This window comes from Pteropus alecto, unplaced genomic scaffold (genome assembly GCF_000325575.1).
Source record: "Pteropus alecto unplaced genomic scaffold, ASM32557v1 scaffold68, whole genome shotgun sequence".
Lineage (NCBI taxonomy): Eukaryota > Metazoa > Chordata > Mammalia > Chiroptera > Pteropodidae > Pteropus > Pteropus alecto.
Window position 1 is genome coordinate 7,556,179 of NW_006441386.1, and position 13,864 is coordinate 7,570,042.

General features: G+C 53.0%; 1 protein-coding gene across 5 annotated transcripts; it reads left to right on the forward strand.

Moving 5' to 3' along the window:
* The first annotated feature begins 311 nt into the window (after positions 1 to 311).
* UPK3BL2 (uroplakin 3B like 2) lies at positions 312 to 8,632 on the forward strand. 5 transcript variants are annotated; one of them, XM_025051562.1, is made up of 6 exons: positions 312 to 1,037; positions 3,694 to 3,846; positions 4,060 to 4,253; positions 4,817 to 4,905; positions 5,148 to 5,268; positions 6,164 to 6,409. In XM_025051562.1, the coding sequence occupies exons 2-6, from the start codon at positions 3,706 to 3,708 to the stop codon at positions 6,270 to 6,272; spliced, it is 654 nt and encodes a 217-aa protein (XP_024907330.1). In that variant the 5' UTR covers positions 312 to 1,037; positions 3,694 to 3,705; the 3' UTR covers positions 6,273 to 6,409. The 5 variants fall into 5 exon arrangements, with proteins under 5 accessions (XP_024907330.1, XP_024907331.1, XP_024907332.1 ...); XM_025051563.1 differs by lacking the exon at positions 312 to 1,037 and adding an exon at positions 1,053 to 1,642; XM_006918665.3 differs by lacking the exon at positions 312 to 1,037 and adding an exon at positions 1,657 to 2,330 and having other exon boundaries at positions 4,034 to 4,253; positions 4,817 to 4,893.
* Positions 8,633 to 13,864: the final 5,232 nt, after the last annotated feature.

Here is a 13,864-nt window from a genome sequence, read left to right on the forward strand (position 1 = left end):
GGACCTGGGGACATGATGAGTCAATCAACAAGAACATGCTTTCAAAAGAAGCCTGCCCTTCCCACATTTTGATGGCTGCTTTCAATTGCCTTTTAAAAGGGAGCGAGAGAGAGAAATGTAAATATATATATGTATTAATATATATTATATAAAATGTATAATATAAAAACCTATACATATGTATTTTATATACATAAATGTATTAGCATATATGTTATATATACATATTAGTATAGATAGATATATAGAGAGTAACACAATATATATATAGCAAATCTATACATCTGAGAAGAAGGGGATCCAGAGCAAATATAGAAAAATGTCGACAATTGTTGGGTCTGAGTGAAGGCTGTATATATGAGCATTCATTGTACCATATACTTTTAACTTTTCTATAGGTGTGGCCATTTCTGTAGTAAAAAGCTGGGGAGATGAAGAAAGGCTTTCACCGCTGGGTCTGATGGGGACTTATCAGCTTGGCCCCTGTCAGATCCGCTCATGTCCCCTCTCTTCTGAGTCTGGGCCACGCAAAGTGTGGCTCAGCCCAGACTCAGAAGAGAGGGGGACATGCTCTCTCACCAAGGCCCACATATTTGTTTAAAATTCTGTTGTCCAACCTCTGCATCCTATAGCTAAATGCTAATCCCAGGGTGACCTACCTGATTCTGAAACACAGCAGTGTCACCACCAGTGGGCTGAAATAGCTGCTTTATGGAGGGGCCTGTGCAAGACCCTGGGAGCCCTCCCTCCCCGCAGTAAGGAGAGCCAGTTCCTGCAGAGAGCTTTCAGAAGGAGTAGGATAGAACATACTCTATGCTGCAATGATTAGCAGATGGAGGTGCACGCCAGATGCTAGTGGAGCGTGGAGGGGAGGTGCCAAGGCCAGTCAGGGCACATTTCTAACAGTGCGGACCCTGGGGGAGGTAGAACTGAAGAACGAAAGTTCCCTGAGTATTGCAAGGTAGTGAGGGACCTTTGGAAGAGACTGGCCTAACCAAAAGTGCAGAGGGGCAGAAGGACAAAGCAGCAGGCCCACGGTAAGAGGCGGTATCAGCGGCTTTTTGGCTGAGGCTAACCCAGCGCGCACCAGGACTCTCTGCTCCTCATTTGCCTTCTCTGAGGCAGCCTTTGCTCTGATTTTGCCGCTCCCTCCCCCACCCCGCCGCCCCCTGCCGCCAGTTTCTTGAGGCTGAGTCAATCACTGATGAAACAGAGTAACTTTAAATATTGAAAAGTCCAGTCACGAAAAACCAACTCGGTAATTACGTAGTGTTGGCACGAATACTTTTCTTTTTTGAAGTTCACTATAATAAACAATTGGCATAGTTTAAGTATTTTTGGAAAGAAAATTAGTGTATGTGGGCTGGCAATCAAAGAGCGTGTAAATGCATTATAACAACTGCAGAATATTTGTAATGGTTTTTAAAAAAAAAAATTTTTAAGTACTCCTCAAAAGAGATTGAGTTTGGAGAGGGTGTCTCTGGCCAGGCTGGTACTTGGGGCAGGAAGCTGCGAGGGGCTGCAGCTCCAATCCAGGTGAGACAGTGTCAGTTCATGCTCTGCCCACCTGCCCTGGGCCCCATCCGGGAATCTCCTATTTGAAGAGGGATTGTCCTGCCCTGGCAGTGGCCACAGAGAGAAGGTAGGTCACCTGGATGAGGAGAGGGTGATGTCGAGGAGCCCCTTCCAGGGACCGGGTTGCAGGGAGTGCCCCCAAGCTTGCCTCTGGGTATGATCCTGTAATTTGGGCTCTGCCCTGGCCGGCTGCATGATCTTGGACAAGACTCCTGCCCCTCTCTATGCTTCCTCTAGAAAATGAGGGTAACTCCCTCTGAGCAGGGGGGCTGTGGAGAGCGCTAGTTGCCTGGTTGGGGACTGTTTGGATGAGGAGATTCCACAGGGCGTGGCAGGACTGTCAACCGGTGCCTGGCCCCAGGGCTGCCTCCTCCCTTCCAGCCCTTCCCTGGGTAGGCCTTTCTGGAGGGGGGTGGAGGGGTGTCTGGGCTTGTCTTGGAGGCAGCAACTGATTGTTCTCTCCAGACCCCTCCCTGGGAATGCCAAATCCACGGGGCCGCAGATTATGCCCCTAAACCTGTCCAACCAGTGGTTTGGGAGGAGGGGGCACCTGGGAGGGGCAGCAGGAGGTGCCAGAGCTGCCTCCCCCAGCCCAGCACAGACAGCTGAATTCAGAGGCTCTGGACACTGCAGGAAAGACTTTTAAACAGACTGTTGGATGCTTGGCCTGGCCATGGGACTCAGTGAGGGTCAGTCTGGGCTGTTGATGCCACTACTGCTATTGCTGACCAGCCTTCAGCCAGGGATAGGCCTGGGTGAGTGAGGGTGGGGGTGAGGGTGGGCTTCAGGAGAACAGACCTGCCCCCAGCTGCCTCTTAAGCCCCAAATCTGGGACTAGGACCTAGGTGGGTCAGGAGAGACAGCCCACCAAAGAGGTCACAAGACAGACATCTGTCCCCGTCCCCCACCCGCCCCCGACCCCAAGTTGTAAAAGATGCAATCCCCCTATCTCTGAGCTTTACTGCTTTTCTCTTTCATTCTCTCTCTCCCTTCCTCTCCCTCTGTTCCTCTCCCCGCTCTTAAGCAAACGTTAAGTACCTGCTGTATGTAGCATGCACTGGGCCTCAGAGGTAAAACTGGGAGCTCAGAGAAAGATGGGTTCTAGCACTGAAACTTGGCAGTTAAATGGAATTAAATTGAACTGAATTGAACTGAACTGAACCAAAAGGGGGAGAAGATTCTGGAAACATGCATAAAGCTCTTTTTTCTGTGTCTCTCTGGTATTTGGGGCTGGAGAGAGGAGGGGTACTAGTCCCAAGGGGCCCAGGGAGGAGTTAGAGGTTCTGAGTGCCCCGGCAGCTGGGCTGGGTATGGGCATAGGGCTCAGGCTTCTTCTCCTCCCCAGCTGTCCCTGCCCTTTCCCAGATGAGGCTGTGAGGGGCTGAGAGGGGGACAAGTTCCAGGAGGGGAAGGTGCCTTCGGATGTGGTGGGAGGTGGCTAAGCACTGGGTGGGGAGGAGAGGGTGTCCTAGGCTTTGAGCCAGGACATGGCACCCCTCTTGATGGCTCACATCCCCGGGGCCTGGGGTCTTGGTGGGGACCTTCCTGTGTCACCTTTCCACCCCTCTCGAGCCTTTCATTCCTCTCATCAAGCAAACCAATCTAGACCATGTGGGTGGAGCTGGAGAGACTTCAGAGGTAGATAAATTGAGGCCTAGGGAGTCAGAGCTCAAGGCCATTGGGTACCAGCTGGACTCGGGCTCCCCCATATCTGAGTCTCACCCCAAGAAGGCCTAAGGCCCCTTCCCCAGAACACTTGTGCCTGTAGCAGGGGGAGGGGACCTCCCGTGCCTCTGTCTGTCCCCTTTCTTGGGGCCCTGCCCACCACATAGAAAGCCCAGTGACTCGGGTAGGGCAGGGCCATATGGGCCTCCCCTGATTTCCCCAGTGTCCACCCCTCATAAGCTCCCAAGGCGGAGCCAGGGCTGGACTCAGACCACTTACCCATGGCCCATGGGCACAGAGTTGCCAGGGAGGCCTCCTGAAAAGTCAGGGAAAGCCCCACCTCCTCCCTCAGACCGGGCTCCCAAGGCAGACACGGGCTCCGGCCCCTCATTCTGAGCTGCGGGGGCCTGCTTGTCCTGCTGAGTCTCTTCTCTCTGTCCCCGCTGGCCCCAGAGAGCATCAGCTATGTGCCCAGGCTCTCCAGTGGCACCCTGGCAGGGAAATGCACCCAGTCTACCTTCACGCTGGAGCAGCCACGGGGCCGGTTCAGTCACCTCAACATCTCCGACCTTGACCCCATCTGGCTGGTGGTGGCCCACAGCAATGGTGGGTACCGCTCGGACAGGCCTTGGTTTTCCCTCTGTGAAGTGAGCAGAGGAGAATGAAGAGCAGAAGGGGTGGTTAGAGTGGGAGGTCCTGCCAGGGATGTAGCCAGGGGACTGTCTAGCCCGGTGGGACAGGCTGGAGCCCTGCCCACATGGCCCCCACCAAATGACCTGAATGCCACCTTCAGCTGCCCGGAACTTCACTGCCCCACAGAGGTTGGAGGACATCCCAGTCCCTGCTGACTTCTCCCAGAGGGGCTACTACCTCACACTGATGGCCAACCGGGCTCTCTACCAGGGGGGCCAGCCTGGCAACCAGCTCCAGGTCCTCCGAGTCGGCAATGACACCAGCTGCTCCCCAACGACAAGGGGCTGCAACCACCCACTGCCAGGCCCAGGCCCCTACAGGTGAGCAACTCTGCTGGGTCCTGCTATGAGAGATGTGCTGCTGCCTGTGCTCAAACCTGAGTCTACGGCAGCTCACAACTAGGTGACTGGGTCTCCCGCTCTAGTTCCACCAAAGGGAGGAGGTCTGAGTGAATTCTCCCAACTTTCTTGTGCAGAGGGCCTCTGACTTAAGCCCCTGCCCCTATGGGCCTTTCGGATCCCACGGATGGTGGATCCCACGGGTGGTGTCTCCCCAACCCAGGGAGGACGGCTCCCTGACCATCTCACTCAGGGGTTCGTTCACTGATGTTCAGTGCTGGGGGATCTAGTCCACTCACATTTCCTAGGTGAGGACAGTGGAGTCCCAGAAAGGGTGACACACCCAAGGCCACACAGCTGGGAAGTGTCACAGCACAGATTGGAGCCCCTCCAGGTGGGCTCCAAGACTATGCCTTGAGCCCCAGTCCCTGCTCCCCGACCCGTCAGGCCCTGGGAATCAAGGGGACAGACTGACAGGCAAGAGGGCCCAAGGGGTCAGAACCTGGGGACTCCTACTCCTTGTGTTGGTTGGGTTCCCTGTTCAGAGTGAAGTTCCTGGTGATGAGTGATAGAGGATCCGTGGCTGAGACAGAGTGGTCCAGTGAGACCCATCTGAAGCAAGGTATGAGGCCAGGTGAGCAGGTTACATACCAGGGCTGGAGGCATGGGGGGCTCCTGAGGACTGGGGGTGGGCCAGTCCCTGTCAATCAGAGCCATCGTTTCCATCCTGTTGTCTGTAGGGCCGCCTCCCCCAGCCAAGTAGGGAGTGGGGGTTCTGGAGGCTGTTCTAGGTCCCCCTTCTCGGGTCAGATCAGACTTCTTTCCTTCCTGCATGGCCTGCCCCGGCTGCCCGTGGGTCCCCCTCACGACTCTCAGCTGTGGCACTCCAGGCTACCCCAGGGCCCCAGGGTGCAGGTACCGTAGTCATCATGGCCATTCTGTCGGTCCTGCTGACCGTCCTCCTCACTGCCCTCCTCACCCTGCTCATCTACACCTGGTAAGTGGGCAGGACCGATATTGCCTGGGCCCCTGGGAGGGGTGAGGTCCCTGACCTGGACCGCCTTTATCCCCTTCTTCCTCCCTCACTTCTTCATCAGCAGCCCCTGGCCCAGGACCCTAGCCAAGCTCTCCCTTGCTAGCCATGCTGGAGTGGTTTTCCCTGAAGGCCAGACAAGGGTACAATTACCCGGCAAGGGACTCCTAAGGTTCCAGAGCCTCTTAATCTCTCCCTCACTTGTCCCTCTGCCTGCAACTTGCCAACAATTTCTGAGCAGGCACTATCGTTCCCTGGTGGCAGCATCTGGAATCGCAGGTGGGGTAAACAGCAGGCTCACCTCCTGGGAGTTCCCTGGGAGGAGGTGAATTGCTTTTAGGCCAAGTGCTGAGCTTTGCCTCAAGACTTTCATTCAGAGCTCAGATGTCAGGCCCTGGTGTCCACAAGGCCACCTAGAGGAAAAGGGGAACTTGTTTTCCTGGGTAGAATTTGGGGAGGAGGGAGACGGGGAGGTGCTGAGGCAGGTGGGTTTCAGGCGGCCAAGCAAGGGGTGAGTGCTTGATTCTCAGCTAAGGAAATGGCTGTATCCTGAAGGCCAGAGGGAGCCAGTGGGGGTGGGGGGTGGGGGGTTTGATTAGGAAAGACAAGCAGATAATATTTTAGAGTCATCCTGGGGTGTGGTGAGTGGAAGAGGGGGCTGGGTGATGGCAAAGCGCAGGGAGGAGGGACTGGCTTTGTGAGGTTTAGAGAAATAGCCTGGTTCCCTTTGGTTAATCTAGCCTGGCCAGTGGAGCCTCAGTTTCTCCAGTGCTCCTACACCTCTAGGCAACAGTTGGGGTCCTTCGATCAGGCCCTGTGTACATCATTCTCCCTCTCTCCTCCCCATCTCCCACCCAAGCTACGACAGCTGTGGGAGCATTCCCATTTCAGGACCAGGGGAGTCGGGGCGCGTGAGAAGATATAACCCCCACCACATGTTCAGCCCGACAGCTGTGGGGAGCTCCTGAGGGAAGCCAGGGGGCTCCCATCTGCCCCTAGCCTCCTCCCTGGTCCAGGCTGCAGAGCCTGGGCTGGGGGCATGTCCTGCAGCTTCCAGAGCTCAGAAATAAATATCAGAAATAAATGTCCCCAGCACCTTCCTGTATGTCTGTCTGTGCCATTATATACCTGAGCAGTCTCCTCAGCCCCTGTTCCCAGCCTCTGGGTGGAGGTGGGGGAAGGTTCAGGAGGATATAGCACCAGGGCTGAGGTCCAAGGTCCTAGACCAACTGAGCCATCTAGGGCAGGGCAAGCCTCTTTTCTGGTCTCGGTGCCCCATCTGTAAAATGGGTGTGTTCACACTGCCCACTAGGCTGCAGTGAGGCCAAAACAAGGAGGAGGGTGGGCTCACCCTGCCCTGTATACCTGACGGTTGATGCCCCCTTATCCCAGCATCCTCCTTGTAGCCTCTCTCTCCAGCTGGCCTCCCCTCCTGGCTGGAAGACTTAGAGCAGTTCTCCCTTCCTCCAATTCCTGCATAAGAGGTGCAGCTTCTAAGCTTCACTCACCCCTGTGCTCACTCTGGGCCTGGAGTGCAGGCACTATGTATGTAACTTGGCTCCTAGAGAAGCCTGGGCTAAGCCCAGAGCAGCCTCCGGCCCCGATCCTAATCCAGGCACCCAGCACTTTCATCATCAGCTCCACTCCGGGGCAACCCCAGCAGGGCCTAGATGACCCAGGCAAGGTTCTGCCCTCAAGTTGCTCGCCACCGTGGAGGAGGAAAGGGCTATCACCGTGCACAAGGATGGAGGGAACTCAGGCATCAAGAGTCAGATCAGGCTCGGAGGAGGCTTGCTGGGCAGGTGTGGCCTTGGAGAAAGGGCAGCACTATGCCAGATAGACATGAGGAGGGCACCCAAGCAGGAGCAACAGCATGTGTAAAGGCCCAGGAGCAACTGGGGACTGCTGGGTGGGCAGGTGGGGGAAAGCTAGGGGTTGGGGTGGGGGATGGTGAGGAGGCCTGGAGGTACCCCATGCCAGGTAGAGGGAGTCACCTGCTGGGGTAAGGGGCTTAGGGAAGGAGGGTGCTGGCTGGCTTTCCTGGTGCCTGTCTCTGGGAGGTGCACACGGCCCTAATTTGTTTATTGGCCAATGCAGACACATCCTGAGCCTGCTGTGGAGGAAGTGCTCACATGACTCTGGGGGACCCGGGTTTGGAGGGGCAAGGAGAGGAAGAAACAAGCAGCCTTCCAATTTCTGCCTTGGTCTCTCCACAATATTTTCAGAGCAGCACGAGACCTGCATCTGGGGCTGGGTGACCCTGAACAGGTCACTCACACTCTCTGGGCCTCGGTGTTCCCTTATGTGAAAAGCGAAGGTTGTACTGGGTGATTCTAAGGCCTTGCGTTCCACAAACTGACGCCCTGTGTGGGTCAGCCCCGGCAGGAAACAGATGGCATGCCTCTGTTTCCAGCTGGCCTCACCTCCTGGCTGGAAGACTTAGAGCAGTTCTCCCTTCCTGCAATTCCTGCAAGGCAATTGAGAGAGTTTACAAAGGCGTGGGCAATGTTAGGCAAAACCAAAATGAGAGGCTGACCTGGGGCCGGTGTGGCCTTTACTGAAGAGCCAGTAAACGGGAACCAAGGGTGAGGGTCTGCTTGGCAGAAGCAGGGGCTGTAGGTAGAGGGATGAAGCCAGTGGAGGGAGCCAGTGAGTAAATACCTGGCCTCTCTCCTCCTGCCTTCTGATCTCATGCTGGTGCCTCCACTGACCACGCCTAACCAGAAGCAAGGGGGCAGAGGGGTCTGCATGGTATATGGTCCATGTCCCAGGTTCCTGAGCCCAGAGCGGGACAGAGAAGGGCCAAGAATGAACTTACTATGATCTGTTTTTTCCTCAACCATTTCTGACACCAAATGTGTGGGTTTTCTCACAGCGACCAGTTCTCCAACTCGCCAGACACCAGTGAGTGTCCTACAATTTAACTCAATTCTGGAGATAGCAGACCCCTCAGTCCCACAAGACTGCCCCCACTTCAGACACCAGTTGCAAGCAGAGCATGTCCAGGGTGCCCACACATCTTCCAACTTGGTTACAAATCAGGGATTCCCATTAATGCAGGGAGGAGGCAAGATAATAAAATGTTAATTAAGCTATTTTCAGAGATTGCAATATGCTGATCAACTCTGCGGCCAGGCCAGAAGGACACCTGCAGAACAAAGGAAGATTTCCACTGGGATTGCTAACAACCCATTTCCCCACACGCTGTGAAAGAAAAACAGGAAAAACAGTCTTTAAGTGGCTGACCTACGCAAAATCAAATGTTGCAAAATAAAATGTTCATTCCCTATGGCTAAAACCATGGAGAACCTATGGAATAAAGGCTAGGAACTGCCAGCAGGCCTTTCACTCTACTATTTACCTTTTCATGTTACGTAACCTTCCCCTGTCCCTTCCCCTTCCTCACTGTATGCCCATATCAAAGGAGATGGGTCAGCAAAGTCTTTAAACTGTAACTCAGAGGAACTATAGAATGATATATAATATAAACCGAATTCCTCAAACACTCAGGGTCCCTCTCACTGTCTTTCTCTCGGTCCTCTTTACTGTCCTCGCTGTCCTCATTCTCTTAGGTGCTCTCTTGCTCGTGCGCGCGCTCGCTCGCGCGCTCTCTCTCTCTCTCTCTCTCTCTCTCTCTTCCTCCTTCCCTCCCTCCCTCTGAGAGGAGACCATGGTGTGTGTGGAGTATTGCCTCTTTTTCTAATAAACTTTACTCTCTTCTTCCCTCCCTCCCTCCCTCTGAGAGGAGACCATGCCGTGTGTGGAGTATTGCCTCTTTTTCTAATAAACTTTCCTTCTGAAAGTATTGAATTCTTCCCACACTCTCCGCCAAAGGAGCCCCCTCTTCTCTCAGCGCAGGGCTTAGTCTCTCCCTCACTCTGGGAAGTTTGCCCTGTCCTGCATCTCCATGACTGCCTCCTCAGTTTCAATAATTTACTAGAAGGGCTCACAAAACTCAGGAAAACAATTTACTGAGTATTACCGGTTTGCGACTCAGGATATGGGGGCACACAGAGCTTCCACGTCCTCTCTGGTGCGCTGCCCTCCCGGCACCTGATGTGTCCACCCGTCCAGAAGCTCTCCACACCCCATGTCTTGGTTCTTTATGGCGGTTCCATTATGTAGACATGATTGATTAAAGCATTGGCCATTGGCAATTGAAGTCAATCTCCAGCCCCTCTCCCCTCCCTGGAGATTATGGGGAGTGGGGTGAGGGTGGGGCTGAAAGTTTCTCTAATCCCTGAGGTTGCTTCCTCTTGGTGCTAGCCAGAATCCTGAAGCTATCCTGGGGCTCACCTCATTAGCATAAACTCAGGTAGGTTGAAAAGGGCTCATTGTGAATAACAAAGATGCTCCTGTCACCCTTACCACTCAAAATTCTGAAGGTTTTAGGGAGGGTTTTAGGAGTTCTGTGCCAGGAACCAGGGACAAAGACCAACTACTTACAGTAAAGTCCTCCTCTATCCACAGGGGCTACGTCTCAAGATCCCCCCAGTGGATGCCTGCAACCGGGGATCCCTAAATATACTGTTCTTTCACACACCTATGATAAAGTTTAATTTATAAATTAGACACAGTAAGAGATTAACAACAACTAATAATAAAATAGAACAGTCGATCTGATAACTGGCAGAGCTACCAAGAGACTAAGCATGCGGGTCGGAGGATAGTGTATGTAGCATAGATACATTGGACGAAGGGATGATTCACATCCCAGGTGTGACAGAGCGAGACTTCATAATGCTACTCAGAACGATGCACAGTTTAAAACTCATGAATGTTTATTTCCGGAATTTTCTATTTAATACTTTCAAACTGCAGTTGACTGCAAGTAACTGAAACCATGGAAATCAAAACTGCGAATAAGGGGGAACGACTGTATTTCTTCTGGTATCACAGTGATGTGGGATATGGGGTGAATTTCCCCGAGCGGGGAACTCAAGCCCTACGCCTGCTGAGAGAGGGTCCCTGGCTTCACGCAGGAAAGAATTCAAGCGTGAGCCAGAGTTAGAGACAAAAGGAAATTTTATTCGAGAAGAAATAATGCTCCACAGTCAGAGACGTGGTCTCCCCTCAAAGCCAGAAAATGAGACCCTGAGCGTTGGAGGAACTGGGTGTATATCTGTTTCCCTTTCATGGTGTGGGAATGCAGCGTTAAAGGCGTGGGGAGGTAGTCCTTAGTAATCTCTGCGGGAGTCCTCCCATAGGTTCCCTGTCTGGCCTATGCTGATCAGCCAGGTTCAGGCTTCTAATGGCACGAAGCAGGCTCTGAATACAACCCAGTTTAATATTTAGTCCACGTGTGTAGTTCTCATGCCTCTGTCCTGCATTAACAGTATCACAGAGGGGCATAGACTGCCTTTGTTCTGATTCTGTTGATTCAGACCTTTCCTCACCCTCATGGTCTCCAGCCTGGAGAGAAAGGCAGACAGGTGAACATGCAGTCCTGTCCCAGACAGAGGCTGCCTGAGGCCAAGGTAGGAGTGTGCAGAGGGGACTCCACAGAAGCCAATCGGAGCGTGTTTAGGACAGAGATCCTGGCTTCCTCTGACAGGATATCCCAGAGGCCCGTCAGACAACCACACCACCTAGAGCTGACACCAGCCTGGCACCTCCTCCTGGTCTCGTGGTCCTCCAGACCACAAGCCAAATGCGGGAGAAGACCCCCATCAAACTCCCTGACCACGTACCCCCACTGGGGACATTCGATAGACACAACCTGGCCACAAAGACTTAAGCTACCATCTTGAGACCTGCCCTTGAGCCCAGAGCCCAACCTCAGGGGCTGGAGGAAGGGCAGCACGGTACGGGCGAGATTCTCTCCCACCCAAATTCCCATTGGAACCTCAGCCATGCCGAGATTTGTTTCTCTGAGCTGTTCAGGGCGCCTGTAGCACAAGCTAGTGGGGGAACGCTGACCACCCGGGGTGGCTGCACCATCCCACTCAGCACTCCAGCTCTTGGGGGCACAAACCTGGGGAAACAGATTTGGGAACAATGGTCTTGAGCCATGAAGTGACACCCAGTGGGCCACATGTCACCTGATATCAGCTGGATAAATGAACAAATGGTTGGGGAGAGGGGACCAGCTGCCTCTCTGTCTTTCTGTCTGTCTGTCTGCAGAACTCTCTCTCTCTCTCTCTGCCCCCTCTCTTACGTTTCTTCGCTTGTTTCTCATTCTTTTTCTTGTTTCTATTTTTAACTCGGACAAGCCATGAGAACTGCTCTCACTTCCTGGGGGGAAGCCGTCTGAGCTGGCCCAGAGATGGCACAATCAGTTCTCAATAAACACAAGATAAATCAGAAAGCTGGTTCCAGGTTTGGATTTAGTAGGGGAAAGGGGCAAAAATGGAGCAGAAGGGAGACGGGAGAAAGAGAATGTGCGTCAGACACCGGGACTATTCACAGCTCGTCATCTCAAACCGTCAGGTACAGAGGGGGTCACCCCAGGCCCCCTCCCCGTCTGGTCCTGTTCTAGTGCTTGTAGTTATGCTGTGCTGTCTCCATGCCCTGGCTCCTTCTCCAGACATCCAGTTGTTCACTGCAGCAGGAGCCCAGGAGGCTCAAGTGGACCGTTGTAGGCAGCTCCTCTACCCTCTCCCCACAGGTGTGTATTTGCTCCCCCTCTTTGGCATGGGACCTAGACCTCTCCTGAGAATGATGTCTCACACGGAGGGATCTGAAGGCTCCAGTGATGCTGGAAGCCAGGCAGGTAGGAGGGGCTATGAGGCCCCTGAGAGGAAGGAATCAGCTGGTCCTGAAATCTGGGGAGGGGGTGGGCTGCTTCTGGGTCTAACTATCATCCTAAACTTCCTGGGTAAAGTTTCTGCCCCAAGGCACAAAGACATAGGAATGTGACGAGAGAGAGAGAGAGAGAGAGAGAGAGAGAGAGAGAGAGAGAGAGAGAGAGAGAGAGAGAGAGAGAGAGTCACCCTGTTTGGGAGACATCAGGCAGGCTATTCCTGGGAGGTGGTGTTGCAGGGTCTGAAATCCCTGCTTGCTCAGTGGGTTTGAGCTGCTCAGAGTCAGGCCCGAGTTTTTAGGGTCACCAGGATGATGGCCTGAGGGCTCACACATGCTGTTTCTTTTGCCCTCCTAATGTAGGGAGGAGGCAAGAGAATTAAAAATGTTAATCAAGTCTAAGGCCATACCACCCTGAACACCCTGGATCCTGTCTGTTCTCAGAAGCTAAACACTATTGGGCCTGGTTAGTACTTGGACGCGTGATCTCGCGTGATCTCGGAAGCTAAGCAGGGTCAGGCCTGGTTAGTACTTGGGTGAGAGACCACCCAGGAATACCGGGTGCTGTAGTCTTTAAAAACAAAAAACAAACAAAAATGTTAATCAAGCCACAATCAGATATTGCAATATGCTGATCAGCCCTGCAGCCAGCCTAGGAGGCCACCTTCGGAACAAAGGACGATTTTTCTACTGGTATTGCTAACAGCCCATTCCATTCCCCACACCTGTGAAGGGGAAACAAGAACCAACAGAGTCATTCTCAATGGCTAAAACCAAGGGGAATCTAAGGATTAAAGGCTGGGAAGTGGGCCTTTAGCATTACATACTCTTCCACTTCCTCACTGTATGTCCATATCAAAGGAAATGGGAACCAAAGAATGACATATAAACGGAATTCCCTGAACACTCAGCATCCCTTCTCAGTGCCTTTCCACGTCCCTCTCACTCTCTGCCTGAGAGGAGACCACACCCTGTCCGTGGAGTGTTGCCCTTTTCTAATAAACTTCCCTTTGACTCTAACTATGGCGTGTGTGTTTAAGTCTTTCCACGCTCTCCTCCAAAGAACTCTCTTCTCCTCTTGGTCTCCCCACCAACTCGGGGAAATTGGCCATGTCCTGCGTCACTCCTGCTGCTGTCTCCACGTCCTATCCCTTTCACCCGAGGTCCAAATCTTTCTGGTCCTCATGATGCAGAACAGGGCAAATTCTCCTGAGTGTTAGGGGTGAGGAGTGCCACGTACAGCGAGTGGTAAATCCTGCCACGTCCTGCACGGCTCTGGAAAATAAGCCTGAGTGGGAATGGTGGGAGATTGAGAAAAGAAAGACAGAAGGCTGGGATCAGGAGGACCACCGTCCACTGATGGTGGGGCAATGGCACGGTTTTATTTTTGCAAGCTGCTTTTATACCAAAGCATACTAAAATAAGATTATCCTCATCCAACCTACACACCCTGCTTTAATCATTTACATTTCCATAGATTATTCCCACCCTTCACACCTTGCTATAATCGTTTGCATTTCCATAGATTATCCCCATTCTTAGCAGGGTTTGTAGAGGTGAGTGAACTCTTGGTTGATCTCGCAGATTGTAAGGACCTTGTCAGCTTGCAACCTGCTCTCCACAGAGGAGGACTCAAGTCCTGCACTGAGAGAGAAGAGGGTTCTTGGCGGAGCGTAAGAAATAATTCAAACACAAAAGGAAAAACACAAAAGTCAAAAGGAAAGTTTATTGGAGAAAAGGTAACACTCCACAGACAGAGTGTGGTCTCCTCTAAGGCAGAAAATGAGAGAGACAGAGTAAAGGCACAGAGAGGGACCCA

Coding starts and splice junctions, on each gene's coding strand:
- UPK3BL2 (XM_015594592.2), top strand. CDS start 2,234: ATGCTTGGCCTGGCCATGGGACTCAGTGAGGGTCAGTCTGGGCTGTTG. Junction 2,331..3,693: donor TCAGCCAGGGATAGGCCTGG/GTGAGTGAGGGT, acceptor CGCTGGCCCCAG/AGAGCATCAGCTATGTGCCC. Junction 5,269..6,163: donor ACCCTGCTCATCTACACCTG/GTAAGTGGGCAG, acceptor CTCCCACCCAAG/CTACGACAGCTGTGGGAGCA.